Genomic DNA, 15,406 nt, shown 5'->3' on the forward strand with positions numbered 1-15,406 from the left:
AATGGTGGAAATCCCAGATCCAGACCACCAGCAAAATCTTATCAAATGATCCTAGATTTCAGCCAAATCCATTCATAACTTTTTGAGAAATCTTGTTAACAAACGGGTCAAAACATAACCTCCTTCCAGTGTCTTTGGCGGATGTAAAGATGATATGAATTAAAAGCTCGGTCTGTAGGCATAACAAGAGGCTGGTGGTCATGATAGCCGGTTGGCGGTATCCTTCAGGAACCTGGAGGGTGTGTTGGGATCTGCAGGGTCATGTGAGGGAACGGCAGGATGACAACAGGATGATAATGTCGGTGTCAGCTGGTTGTTACTACGGCCAGCATGATCCACTGCATCTCACTTTCACTGCTGATGACGCACTGGATCTGTCCTGGGGATCTCTGACCTGGACACTCTGCGGGCAATCTGCTGAGTCAGGCTGCACTGATTACTCAGGGCGTTGTGGTGTGTGTGTGTGTGTTTGTGTGTGTGGGTGTGTGCGTGTGTGTGTTTGATAGAGAGAGAGTCAGAGATACCAGGAATATCTAAGTTTTCCGGGCTGTAGTTCGGCCCAGGTCAAATTCATTTAGGGAGATGAGCTGGGATCGTTATGTTTATCTGAGTCCATTTGCAAGTGTTTTGCCTGTGCATGTGGATGTGTACTGACTGTTTGCATGTGTATATGCAAGTGTGTGAGAGTTTTAGGAGGGAGAGTGAACACCCTCGCCGACTAAGAACTATCCTGATCTACCTAGTCTTCAAGTCTCAAGGAAACAGCATTTCGATGGCATTTTGCTTCCGTAATTCGATGTTTCCGAATTTTGGGTTGAAACAGGATGTTGGGGCGGGACAGAACGCAGGGAGGGACTTCTGAAAAGTGCTCAAAAGTTCAAAAATGCTTTCTTCATCCTAATCCTGAGCTTCACAAATGCCAGATTCTTCAAAATGAATAAATTCAGCCACCGGCGCTCAACCATGCTGTCTTAGGAAAAGGAAAAGAATAGATTCCAGAGAACAAACGTTTATTAGCAATACTGCAAGTGTTTCTGGAATCTATTCTTTTCCAGTGTTACCTGCCCAGTCCATGCACCTTGTCAGCAGGTGAAGTTGTGCCAGGATACCATTTCATCTTAGGAAGTAGAAGCAGGATTTTCACTGCCGCACCATGTTGACACTCTGTCACTTTGAAAGTTGTGAAGTTGCAGGTGTTATATGATGGGAGGGGCGGAGCGGGGGTTGTTGAAAAGTTTTTATGTTCGCTTACTGGTACGCCATGCAGTAACCACTAAAAATACACTGTAAAAGCAATTTTTGGCATTTATTGTTAATAGGCGTAGGTTATGATATGGAGAATTCGCTTTTTTCTTTCCATTGTGAGTTTAATGAGTAAGACGAAGAAGAGAAGGAAGAGAGAAAAAGAGATGAATCTCTAAAAGATACAGTTCCTGCTTACACATTACTTGAATAAGTCGTTTTACCATTGAATGCACCGTGTCGTTGGTTTTGGATGAAAACCTTGTATCTCCAAAATGTCAATTTTCGGGAACTAAGAAAAGCTAGCTTGATGACGATGCATTTCTGACATTAACCAATGGGGTTTTGAATGGTTTCATAAGCCCGAGAGGTCGGACTATTTTCTCAACCCATAAAGGAAGCGTGTAATCCTTTAATTGAAGTGAAAGCATGAAAGTCACCAAAATTGGAGTTAGGAGATTTCCACTCAACAGCAATATGACTCCGCACCATGCAGCCGATTCGATGCGCATGTGATCCAGCTGGACGGTGTCTTCCTGCATGCCGCTCTGTGGCGTCTGAGCCTCCATGTGTGACAACCTCATTTCCTGTGCTTTGTAGACTCTGATTGGTTTCCTCTGGTCTCCGCACACACCCCTCCCCTTACCCATAGTGCACTGCAGCAAAGGGGTCACCCTGTCCCGTCCTGCCCTGTCCGTGTCCAGGTAGTTTATCTCCTGGCACATAATTTTCTCTCCTCTGCAGCCCCTCCCTCCATCCTTTCTGCCTCTCCCTTTTGTCCCCATGACTCTCTCCATCCTTCCTTTGCATTTTCCTTGTGGCTTGATCTGCGGTGACTACAGCATTTCCTCTGACCTCTCATTCGCTACTCTTTCTTTATCTCCCCTCTCATTCTCTTTCTACACTTCTCTCCTCTTCTTGTCTTCTACCTGTCTCTCTCTGTCTCTCCTCTCCCCAACCTGATCTCACACAAATACGTGAAATGAGCACGACTTGTTAACACCAAATCACATGTTGGTGGCACGAAAAGTGGCACATTGAAGTAGCGCAGTGGAAAGTAAGGGTGTTGTGGTCGGGTGGTGGATGGGCGGATACGTGTCAGTATGTTATCTTGAAAAAAAAAAAAAAACGAGCTTTCTGTCAGCAGTTATTTTTGGATTCTTCTGGCTCTCATGGAGCTTACACCGGTTTAGAAGGTGGTGCATCTTTGAGAAAAAATAGTTCCTATCCATATAGAACACAACTATTGACAGAAAGCTCGGTTTTTTACATTTTTTTCAAGATAACATACTGACACCGGTATGATTATACTGTGAGCGTTGTGTTTTGCAAAACAACATTTATCATAGTTTTCAAAGACTGCTGCGTATGCCCCTAGGTTTCTATTGCAGTAGAGTGGGAGGGGGCCGCCCCCTATGACGGAAAACATGTTATTTGGGCCCAGGGTTCAAAATACCGAACTATTCCTTTAACCATGACGAAAGCCTTTCCCTAACCTTAACCACAAGTTGTTTTAGTTGCCTAAACTTAACCATTGGCCAACCTTCAGCTGAAAATGCCGTGTCCAATTCTTGTTATTGTCACAGAATCCAATTTGTGGTGGAGGAACGTCATTTTCACATAATTAATGTCGAAAGCACGTAAACATTCAGAGTTCATGCTCATTTCACCACTTTTTGTAAGCTCATGTTGCTTCTCCCCCACCTGCTCCTCCATCTATTTGTCCGTCCCTCACATGTAATATCTCAGACGCCACTGACCGGATTTTGATGAAACCTGTGGGAATGATGCATCTCTCCACTGGGTTCCAGCATTCTCAAAATCACACTTATTGGCCCAAGGGGGGCGCTACAGTTACAGGTCAAAGCGAGGTGACATATTTGTTACTGATTGGCTGAGAGGGGGACAGCATTTGTGCATCATCATGTTTGCACCTCAACCACAACAAGGCCTCTCTTCTCCCCTCTTTTTCTTCTCCTCTCCTCTCCTCTTCTCTCCTCTCCTCTCTTCTCCTCCTCTCCTCTTCTCTCCTCTCCTCTCTACTCCTCCTCTCCCCCTCTCCTCTCTTCTCTAATCCTCCTCTCCTCTCTATTCCTCCTCTCCTCTCCCCTCGTCTCCTCTCCTCTCCTCTCCTCTCTTCTCCTCTCCTCTCCCCTCGTCTCCTCTCCTCTCCTCTCCTCCTTCCTGTAAGTGATGCTGATAAGAGAGAGGGGGACTCAGGAGCTTATCGATTGCGTTCCATTCCCAGTCCTCCATCTGTGCGCTAATGAATTACATTTGTAGCGGATTGATAAGCTTACAGTTTTTGTTGCTCAAAAATATCTCAGTGACTGAAGACCGAAGCTTGCTCACTGCGTCGACACAAATCCGTCGGGACAGAAAAGTTCAGACGGCGCCTCGAGCCACAAGTTGTCCCTCCACACTGACATCGTCTGGTGGGACGAGACGAGACAAGAGGAGCTGGAGACATTTTGACTGAACTTTGCCTCACTTCTACACGTTTCTGCTTTCTTTACGGACAGAGTTGTGTGGAGGTCATGTTTTCACCCGCCTGTCTGTCTGTTCAAGATATCTCAAACAGTTACAAACCGATTTTGCAGAAATCTGGTGGACAGATCGCTCTTGGCCCAAGGATCAGTTGATTTGATTTTGGTGTTGATCTGGATCTGGGATTTCTGCCATTAGATGATTTTCAGTTTTTTTGCCATAACCATTATGCTGCGTTCATGTACTGATGGGAAAGTCCCTCATCCGGGACTTCCAAGTCGGTTGCTAAACAGCATTCAGTTCTCATAGTATTGTGTGGAAAAATCAAACCTGAAGGACAAACGATAAACAAACATAAACCGTTACAGAGGCTGCAGCTTTGCAAGTTGGAGAATTGTTCAGCGTTGGCGGAGGTTCGCGCTCTGCTGAGTGCCTTCTAGTTGTACTTGAGTATCGTTTTGAGTATTTTTTGGACAATGGCAAATTGCATCTGCACCAAAAATGCACAAGCACATGAAGTCACGTTAAGTTCCCTCTAGGTCTTTCCTCTCTCTGTGGGTGTACATATGAGATCCTCTCCTCCTCGCCAATGTTTTGCTGGACTCATACTGTCTCTCTCTCTCTTTCTCTCTCTCTCTCTCTCCCTCTGACTTTCCATCCCTCAGCCTCTCTCTCCCTCCTCCTTCAGGGCCTCATTACAGCGGTAAACAGATGCTTCTGCCCAGGCTCTCTACCTCGCGTCCCCGTCCTCATACACGTGACGGGTAAAGACGGACGCAGCTGCAGGAGACAGTTGCAGTGTTGATGTTGCTAGAAACGATATTAGCATCATCCAGCTCTCCGTCCACCAGCTCTCTCTGGTGTCTCGCTCTTTTGCTCCCAGTCCCTGTGATTGCTGTCATCTTCTCTTCCTCTCTTCCCCTCTTACAAATAACATTTGTTGTGATCCCCCCCCCCCTCTCTCTCTCTCTCTCTTTGTCTCTGTCTCTCAGGCCCAGGAGGCTGCAGGGTAAAGAGATAACAGGCAGACATAATTACGGCCAGGGAAAATTACAGCATTGTTTGCTAGAGGCTAATTGAATCCTGGCATAGACAGCTGGACAATACATTTTCATGTCTGACATTGGAGCGATGTCCAGCAGTAAAATATTCTTCTGCCAGGGAAGAGGAAACGAGACTGTAGGTCCTTCACTGCACCTTGGACAGTACAGCTTCTAACCTACAGTTTTAATTTGATGCTGATGGATGATAGGATGCAAGGGTGGAACCAACAAATTACAATTATCCTCATTATTACCTCTGCCAATCAAGTTGGAAGAAAGTCATGTTTTAACCCGTTTCGGTCTGCCTGTTTGTTAGCAAGATATCTCAAAGAGTAATGAACAGATTTTGCTGAAATCTGGTGGATAGATCGCTCTTGGTCCAAGGATCAATTGCTGGTGATCTGGGATTTCTGCCATGGGACAATTTCAGTTTTGTAGCCATAACTATTATGCTGCGTTCATGTGCTGATGGGGAAGTCCGACATCCACATGCTATTTTGTCTGAAAATGAAATCCAGAAGTCAAACAGTCAACTTGTTAAACAAAGATGAACTGTTACAGAGGCTTCAGCTTTGCAAGTTGTAGAACTGTTCAGCGTTGGTGGAGGTTTGTGCTCTACCAAGTGCCTGCTGTACTTGAATTGCTGTTTTGTAGGCTACAATTTTGAATAGTATTTTGAGTAATTTTTGGACAATGCTGAATTGCATCTGCATCAAACCTGCACAAGCATATGGAGGTCACATTAAGTGAAATAACTGTAACATTAAATACTCCAATTTATCCATGATAGTAGCTTACCAAAAAATCCATCCAGCTACAGCATATCAGTTTGTGTTAGCCTGGTTGCAGTGTAGCTAGCTAGCTAGTTGGATCACTTATAGCAAAAGAAGCATCAATGTAACATTATTGAATAATGGGAATAGGCCTTTTCAGTTTTTAAATCATAGATAGAATAATGACATTTGAAAATCCTTTTTTTTTCTGAACACTCAACACAATCTATAGTAACATGCTGTATATGACACATATTGACCTCTGTATTCTCATTATTTGCAGTGCAGGGAAGAAATCATGTGTAACTATGTCTGTTTTTGTAACTCAGTTCTCTCTGAGTACATTTTAACTGAGATTACATTTTAATTTTACTTTACTAGGAGTTTTATACACTAATTTCATTCAAGTAAAATTTAATGAAAGTACCAGCACCTCTGCTTGATACGTCGGTTCTGTTTCCACCCTGTTAGGATGTCATGTTACAGTAAGTTGATGCACTGTGCTGTGGGCCGCTGGGCTGTGATGCTGCAGATCCCTTCCACTTCACTACAGTATGATGCAATCCTCTTATCACTGTCGGTGTGTAGCTTTGTCCTACGCTGCCTTACACAATGGGCTTGGATTGGAGATTGGAGGATCATAAGCCACCTGAGGGCTTTTACAACCACAGCACACCAGAGCCAGCCAGAGATAGAACAGAACAGAATAATACCACGAGTTAGGCGATTTTGCCTTCAGAATAAAAGCGGACAAAAAAAACAAACAAACGGGCATTGGTGGTGTGCAGAACAACAAAAATCATCAAAATATTTTGTGAAATGATTACATTAAATATGGAAATGCAACCCCATGTACATTGCATCTTAAATAGGCCTATTAAAGGGACATTAAGTAATCTATGACTTTTATTGATCACTATTGGCGACCAAGGAGCAGTCTCTGGCACAGCTTATGGTGGCCTATAATGGACATAAATAATGAAGTCACATTTTCACAATAGAGAAAGGTAAGCTAGCTACTAGTGAAGAGGTAAAACTGTAATACTAAAACTGCTTTGTCATTTGCTGTTTTGCTTTGAAGTAATTGCTGATTCATTGGTATTGATCAAGATCCCTATCAACCTCCACAGTTATATTATGGTCATTATGTGGCATGGGACAGTAAAAAAAATCTTATTACACCTTTAATGAGTGAGCTATATTTATGCTGCTTTGGTGATGTATGTGTGTTTCAAAAGATGCCTCTATAGTGGCTCTATAGTGCCCAGATACAGCACACCCCCCCTCCACACACACACACACACCTACAGTACACATACACACACACACACACCCTGCCCGAGGCTTCCTCCTGCCCTGTCATGGAGGCTTAAGCATGTGTAACATGAACATGACAAGCCCTCTCCCTCCAGGCCGCCCAAGTCTTCCCATGCTCCTCCTGTCAGCCGCTGCTTCTGAGGCGGTTGCTCCCCGTCACTCCCTCACTACCCCGCAAAAAATATCCATCTCATAGTTTTTGGGGCGGCACTGTCTCGCACTGTCTCCTCACAGAAAAGAAGGTCCTGGGTTTCAATCTCCGGTCCGGGCCTTTCTGCGTGTAGTTTGCGTGTTCTCCCCGTGTTTGCGTGGGTTTCCTCCCAAAGACATGCAGGTCAGCTGAAGTGGAGACTCTGCATTTTCCATAGGTGTGACATGAGTGTATATGATGTAGTATGGTATATGACATGTATGTGCTATGTAAAGCCCTTTGAGACATGCTTGTGATGAAGGCAAGGCAAGTTTATTTATATAGAATATTTCGTACACAAAGGCAATTGAAAGTGCTTTACACAAAATATTAGATAAGAAATACAGGATAAGATAAACAGAAAAAACAAATAAAAAGAGATAAAGTGTATAAGCAGACAGAATAAATAAATAATTGAAATGCATAAAAAGAGAATAAATATCAAGTTGTATAGCAAGTGCAGAACAAAAAAGTTTTAAAAGTGGTCAAATTTGGGGCGCTTCTGAGAACGGCTATAAAAAATAAACTTGACTAGAGTCTCTTATTCTTTCTTATTCTAATCTTATTTTTCTTAAAACAAGTGAAAACAATCTAGCTGCCAGTTGGGTGAGATAGTTTTTTTCCAGTTTGAATAAATTTCTGAATCAACTAGTGATCCACCTTTTTTCAAGATTTTGACACTTGTGTAAAGAAAATTCCTGAAACAAGTGAAGCTGCACTGGAACCAATTATTTCACACCATTGGAAGAATTTTTCACTTGTTTCGACAAAAACAAGATCTTACAGTAAGACTGAAAATAAGAGCAAGCGTCTTGTTAAAGTGGACATTTCTGCAGCGTAACGCTTGTTATTCGCTCTTCCATTAGACTTGGTGCAGGTGCATGAGGGAAAATATCAAAGTTGGTGAAGAAAACTCTGCACAATGCTCTTGCAACACCACATGAGTTATTTTAATGAGCGCAGTACTGATGTGTCAGACCCATCCGGCCTTTCATCTGAGTTCGCTTGACATGCTGGAGTTTCTCGCTGTTTCCTCCTTCTCTGTCATCCGATTTGTTTTCATCCTTTCTTGCACTGCTCTTGTTGCACTCCACATGTCCCATTTTATTTCTGATTATTTGGTCAACAAGAGATTTGGAGATGTACTGTAGCTGCGGATGAGTGCCGAAGGATTAATATTCATTTTCCACCATCTCCTCTCCTTCCTATGCCCCCCCCCCCCCCCCTTTTACCCTTATCCTCCCCTCCACCCAGGTTGACCCATGACATCAGCCTGGATGAGTTTGAAGATGACGACCTGTCAGAGATTACAGAGATCACAGACGAGTGCGGGATGAGCCTCAACTGCAACGGCCTGGAGATAAAGGTAAGGCATTTCCACAGAGAGCCTGGTCATGACGTTTTGTGAAATGAGCACGATGTTTTTAAGTGCAAATACTTTCTCTGTGCACGAAAAGTAGCAGAAGTCTGTTTCCCCATCAGTCAAGGATTAGATGCAGGAGACATGAGAAACAAGAAGTAGTTTGGCATTAGCCTGGTTCCAGACTCCTGAATCTCGTCCCGCCCACTGCTCGGATTTTGTTAAGCGATTCAGAGAGTCTGGTGTTTCCCTCGTCAGCGGCTTGTTCTCGCTCGGAGAAACAATCGAGCCAATCAGCGCCTTTGTGGGCGGGACTAAAGTTTGAACCGTTTGTGCAACAGTTTTTCATCGCCGTTTTGGCAGAATAGATTTGTTGAAATCACCTCCTTAACCAACAGATTGTCTTTGCAAAAACAATATTTTTGTCAAAATCGATCGACATTCTTGGGTCAGTAGGTAAATGTCTGCTAACTATGGATGTACAGGCTAACTGGCTGCAGCATCATGTGACTGAAGTGACGTCAGAGCGGACGGATATGTCAGTCCCTAGTGATTGGTTCGGATACGTCGGGGGGGGGGGGGGATGGGCGGAGACATTTACCTTCAACTCCGACGACCCAGTTCAATTCCCAACTCATGACAAGTTTTCTGTTGGGGGGGAAGCTTTCATTTTTAGCAAAAGTTTTTCTTATTTAACTATGACAAAAATGTTAACCCTAACCTTAACCGAAGTTGTTTTAGTTGCCTAAACGTAACCGTTAGCTAACGTTTTCATGTGACAAACACGTGAAAAATGGCGTTTCCAATTTTTGCTAATATCCTTTGCATAATACCTTTCATGGTGGAGGAACTGTGTTGAGTTTGTGCTCATTTCACAAAATTTTATGAAACTGTTGTCACGGGCCACCGACCACTTCTCTGTTTAGTCCTGAACAGCTGCTGTATTCAGCTTCCTGCTAGCAGAAGAACGCGGCCGGCGGCAGCTCGGTTTATCCTCTACGCTCTGAGACAGAGACGCTCTGCAAAACCTTGAGTCTAATCACTTATGATTGCTGCGCTGCATCCTGGGTAATATCTAAATGATTCACCAGGAAGCCGAGGCCGTTCGGTCCTCTGAAACTTTGCTGAAATGGAGAATTTCTCGCGAAGAAAGTTATCGGCACCGCAAGCCCACCGGCCCGCTGGTTTACCCAATTTCTCTGGCATAGAACTGAATGGTTTATAAATGGAAACTGGAGCATACTGGAAGAGTTCAGAGGCAGGGAGATAAACAGAGTACAGTGCAAACAAACAGAGAGATGTAGAGTAGAGAGAGAGAGAGAGAGAGAGAGAGAGAGAGATAGAGAGAGAATAAGCCGAAGTAAATATATTATTCTGTCAGATCTCTCCGGCTCTGCTCCCAATGAAGCCATTATCACCTCCTCCACTCACCTCCATTCCTGTAACCACGGCAACAGGAAGGTCGAGAGCTTTTTTTTTTTTTTTTTTTTTTTCATTTATCCGAGCAGATGAGAGATCTGTCTTCTCTTATTCGGATCTGATTGTTTTAGCGAGGTGGAGAATTGACAGATATGATAATGGCTCGGATATTATGGAGTGTAATATTTTTTAGGTTGGAAAGACAATATTCTCTCTGTCTTTCTCCTTTATTTTCTCTCTACTCTCATTCTCACAGTGTCTTCCTATCCAGGGATTAGCCCAGATTAGAGCTTTCTGATGGAGATCTGTGTGTGTGTGTGTGTGTGTGTGTGTGTACAACCTCCAAAAATGAGAGAAAAACATCAGACCGAATATTTCCAGCTGCAGAATTCTTTAACGGCCTGTTTGTAGGTTGCAACTCAAAGTGCTTTTTTTAATCCAATTTCTATAAGTGTGTGTATTTGTGCGTGTGTGTGTGTGTGTGTGTGTGTGTGTGTGTGTGTGTGTGTGTGTGTGTGTGTGTGTGTGTGTATTGATGACTCATCCCCTTGCAGTGGCCTCACAGAGATCACAATCCAAAATGGCTGCTTGACTGGCAAACATGAGTATGAGACAGTTCTGACAGCATCCACAGGGCGACCAACAATAACACACACACACACACACACACACACACACACACACACACACACAGGCGCACACAGTATGCTGCTGACATCTTTCAGGACATGAAACTAACAGTGTTTGACTGCTGTGAATACAGAGTGCAGGGAGAGTTTCAGATCTGCGGGGGAGAGCAGGCTCTGCTGGACAAAGATGGGCTTCCCCTCCTCTGCTCATCCTCAGGCTTGGTGGATTTTGTTTGAGTGCGTCTACATGCAAACTAATAAACCCATCAAAGTCCGACTAAGTGGTCATGCATGTGGTCACGTAAACAGCAGAGTGCGATTTCCTTCATCTGATAAACGCTGTTATCACATTATGAGAAACCCGGTTAACACAGTTAGGTTTTTGCCCAATCTTTGAAATTATTCAGCACGTTTACCCTCAGCCTGATTTCTTTTGTTTTGAGCATGAACGCAAAAGTAACCGGATAGAGAACAACGTCCCCTGCAGTAAACAGTAAACATCTAACAGAATGGCGACTGTGTAGAGCGTTTGTTAAACTGTTTTGCAACCGCAAGCAGTGCAAAATACTGAGACACAGAAACCTGACCAGATGAAAATAAGCTGCGTGTGGCGCGATGTTCAAAGGAGTTTTACATCACTTCCTTAAGAAGAGAAATCCAACTATGTCCTGATGATTATCACTTTACTAGAGTGCATGCAAACGCGTCAATTGAATTATTGCCATAACCTGATTATTCCCAGTTACCGGGTTATTAGTGTGCATGGAAACACGATCTTTGTTTGCTGGACTGCTGATCATATTTTGATGTAACTTGATGGTTTGATGCATCTCAACACTGTGTGCCAGCATTTGTAAAATTACACTGAGTAATGTGGGGCCAGGTCAAAACATATTATATGTATATACTGTATATGTTGCCGATTCACACAGAGGAGACCTGCATCATTTGTAGGGGACGACATGATTACTGTTGTCTTGTTTAGAAATAGAAACAATATGGATGGGATGGGACGATATATCGAAATTCAATATATCGCAATACAAAAATGTGACAATACGTATCGTGGGGCAGAAAAATGAATGGTGATATCAGCTCCATGTTATTCTGCTGTAGTAATCACAAATGAGACGCTTGACCATCACAATTTCACAAGCTCTCCATCCAAATTATATTATTGTCACTTTGTAATGACATTTTTAAATTGTTGTTTACATTCTAGCAGCCAATGGCATCGCTATTTGTGTCTCAGAAATAAACAGAATTCTGCACAGTCAGACTTTGCTGTCACTGAACTTTTATTGATCACATCGTATCGTGAGATAAGCAGATCGTCCTATTCCTGGAGCCCGATCCATATTCGTTTGCTGCATCATTTATAGGGAAAAGGTTTACTGTTGCCTTGTTGAGACACACCCAGACTCTCAGTAGTATTTCATCATCACAATGAGCCTGGGATCAACCTTCATCTCTCTGCTTTCTATTTAAAAGCACGTAGTGTTTGATGGAAGCTTTGGCTATTTAAAAATGGATGTGGGGGAGGGGAGAAGAGGACCGGCTGGGAACTGGGAGACACAGCATGCACTTTATACATTGCACTCACTGTATATGCACATGCGTATATACACACACACACACACACACACAGTGCTGCGCCTGTGTGTGTGTACAGAGTGGTGACCTCATCATTGAGCTCATCATCCCAGGGGAGTTTAGGATGCATCTTATCTCATCAATAATGGACAGTCACATGGAAGGAGCATCACACACCCCAGACAGGAGTGGTGTCTACCCCAGCAGGGGGCAACGACCGTGTGTATGTGTGTGTGTGTGTGTGTGTGTTGAGGGTGTGTCATGAAGGGGTTAATGTGGTTGCAATCCAGTGTGAAAGGTAAAGAGATTTGATGTTCCTTAGAGAGATGGGAAATGACAACATACATTAACAGGTCCACTGTGTGGGGTGTGTATGTGTGTGTGTGTGTGTGTGTGTGTGTGTGTGTGTGTGTGTAGGGAGTGGTCATGCATGTCTGAGAGTGTAGGGCAAATGGATTTGATTAGCAGTCATTTGTCGTGTACGAATGGTTAGAAAAGTCATGTGTCGGGGCGGGGACAGGGCAATTACATTAACCGCACACACACACACACACACACACACACACACCTACACACACACACACGCTGACAATAGCAGCAGTAGTTATAAAGGGCACAGACCCGAAGCTTGTTATTCCATCGAGACTGCCCTCTATTGTGTTATTGTGTTAGATGGATAGATAGAGAGTGTTTGTGTGTGTGTGTGTGTGTGTGCGCGAGAGAGAGAGAGAGAGAGACAGAGATTGAGAGAGAGAGAGAGTCCAGCAAAACACTGGCGAGGAGGAAAAGGAGACCTATTTCCATGGCAACAGTGTTTTTCTCACCTACTGCACGCGTCAGAGCTGAAAATACATGCAGCGTGGACACATAAACACACACACACACACACACACACACACACACGCTTACACATGTACTCTTTCAGACACAAGCTAACACACACACACACACACACTGCCCCCATGGATACTGCTCACGTCACCTCCTCTACATATGGTAACAGAGCAGTGAAAGCTGGTTCATTAGCAGCAGCAGTATTTGTCGGGACATGAATGGTTTGTGTTGCAGCACACAGAGGGCCGGGCCGGGGGGGCGGGCCGGGCCGGGCCGGGCCAGGGGGGCGGGCCGGGCCGGGCCGGGCCAGGGGGGCGGCTCTGTTTCTGCCCGGTCTTATTGGGAGCATCTGTCATCATCTGTGTTGTTGTTTTATTTTCGTATCCTCAGTATCCGTGTAAGTCAGTGTGGTTTAGCTTCATGACATCTAAAGAGAGCAGACAGTAGAATTCACTGCAGAAACGTCCATCTTTATGAGTCATGTAATCACTTATTGAGTATGAAATCAGTCTCAGGAATTTTCATCATTTTTTCAGCAATATCAAAACAATTTTTCAGCAACATCTTGAAATACATTTAAAAAGAAACGACTAGAACTCCAAGTGCTTGGACTTGCTTGGATTTGTCTTCATTTATTCTTAAAAATGAAGACACACAGGTCCATGAGGTTTTAAGAATAAATGAAGACATATTAGTCTCACATTTGAACCTTTTTGAGTTGTGCGTGCTATTCTCTGATCTGTAATATCTTGAAATAAAGCAGATAACTCAGCTGGTATCAATAAAATATAACTTGATTCAAGACAATTTTCTAATTCAGTTGGTTTGTATTGAAATTAAGTGGAATTATCTCACTCCACTTGGCAGATTCTTTCACTTTGAGATTTGAAGACTCCATACCAGATGAAATACCTTGAGACAGACCCTGCATTGTTTAGGACTGGGCACACTCATAGAAATGTCCCTAAACTGCAAATCAGACTTAACACATTCTCACATGCATCTGATCTTGCATTTTCATACATTTCAATATTCTGAACATTTCATTTTTCTGAATGACGTCTATGTTCAGAGGTTGGAGTAAACAAGGCTCTGTACTTCACAGTGCTAAAAGCTATTCACCACCAGAGTAGGGTTGTAACTTGTTGCTCAGTAATATTATTACTTTTTCCAGTAACAAGTAGTGAATCCCAGTAACAGTATTACAGTTACCAATCCAAAAAATGTTACTTTGGTGTCATGCTCTCTAAAAATCAAGAGAATCAAGTGAAGGTGAATTATCCAAAATTATTATTCCACGTAATTTGTTTTCCTTATTAGTCATCTCCAGCCAAGTGGAAAAAATAGAGATGCTTGGAAATATTCCCACAAGAAAACTGACAGGAAAATTGGAGATCAGCGCCATTTGGCTTCCCTGATCACACAGAAACACAGGTCAGGTAACTGAGTTTCCCAGTTTTTTTTAAGGAAAGAGAGGATGGAATCGTCAATTTTAGGTGTGTAACAGAAAGGTAATAATAATAATAATAATAATAATAATAATAATAAATACATTATATTTGTATAGCGCTTTTCTAGATACTCAAAGACGCTTTACATAGTAAACAAGATACAAAACACATAACAGACAATATCAATGAATAAGACAGAGAATAGAACATATCAAATAGGGAGAAGAGAAGAGAGTTAAAATAAAAGACCAGGAGGTCAAAAGAATATAAGTAGTTTAACAAATTACTGCGCCTAGGGTGGAATAAATGAAGTAATAATATTACATTTGAAGTGAGCAACAAGTTATGAATAATATATCAATTTATTTTGAGTAACAAACCCGACACTGTTCACATATCGAGGGTTTAGCGCAAAAGGGGCATAAGTGACTGTATCCTCATTTTATAGGAGAGCAAAAACAGAAATTATACTGCATATTTTTTATTAAAAAATAACACTGGAACCATTCATACTTTTACAGAGATTAAGAATCATATTCTATAAAAAGAGATTAAGTGCAGTTACACCCGTTTTATACCAAATTCAATGTAGGGTTTTCTCTTGAGTCTTTTGGATTTTCCCCTTTATTTAATTTAGTTTTTTTGATCACAGATGTCTTCTTTTGACCATCAGGTAGAGCTCAGCAGGAGCTTCCCAATCCTTTATAATACTCACTTTCAGCCAAAATGTCACCCAGCCCTCCATCTGAGCCTTGTGTCGGCTTGTGAGACCTGTTGGCTGTGTGATTGGACGAGGGCCGGGCATCGCAGCATCTTCGGGCAGCATCTCCTCGGCCCCGTCGCTAAGCCCCCTTGTCTCCTAGCAACAGGGCCGGGGCTCTTAAAGGAGCCGGGCCCGGCGTAATTGAGGTCATAAAACACACGGGGGGACGGGTAGAGTCCGCCGCATTAGCAGGGATCGATCTGCAGCGGGCGAAAAGGTGAGAGGAAGGAGAGAGGGGAAGGAAAGGAAAGGAAGAAAGAGAGAAAGGAGGAAAGAAAGGGAGGAGGAGGAGGAGGAGGGTAGAT

General features: G+C 43.2%; 1 protein-coding gene across 1 annotated transcript in view; it reads left to right on the plus strand.

The window, feature by feature from the left end:
• Positions 1 to 15,406, plus strand: part of mapk8ip1b (mitogen-activated protein kinase 8 interacting protein 1b) — a 51,199-nt gene that overhangs the window by 11,484 nt on the left and 24,309 nt on the right. The window contains exon 2 of the mRNA XM_071923169.2: positions 8,307 to 8,418. Coding sequence (XP_071779270.2) covers positions 8,307 to 8,418 — 112 coding nt within the window. The remainder of the gene's footprint in view (positions 1 to 8,306; positions 8,419 to 15,406) is intronic.

Source organism: Centroberyx gerrardi, chromosome 1 (genome assembly GCF_048128805.1).
Source record: "Centroberyx gerrardi isolate f3 chromosome 1, fCenGer3.hap1.cur.20231027, whole genome shotgun sequence".
Classification (NCBI taxonomy): Eukaryota; Metazoa; Chordata; class Actinopteri; order Beryciformes; family Berycidae; genus Centroberyx; species Centroberyx gerrardi.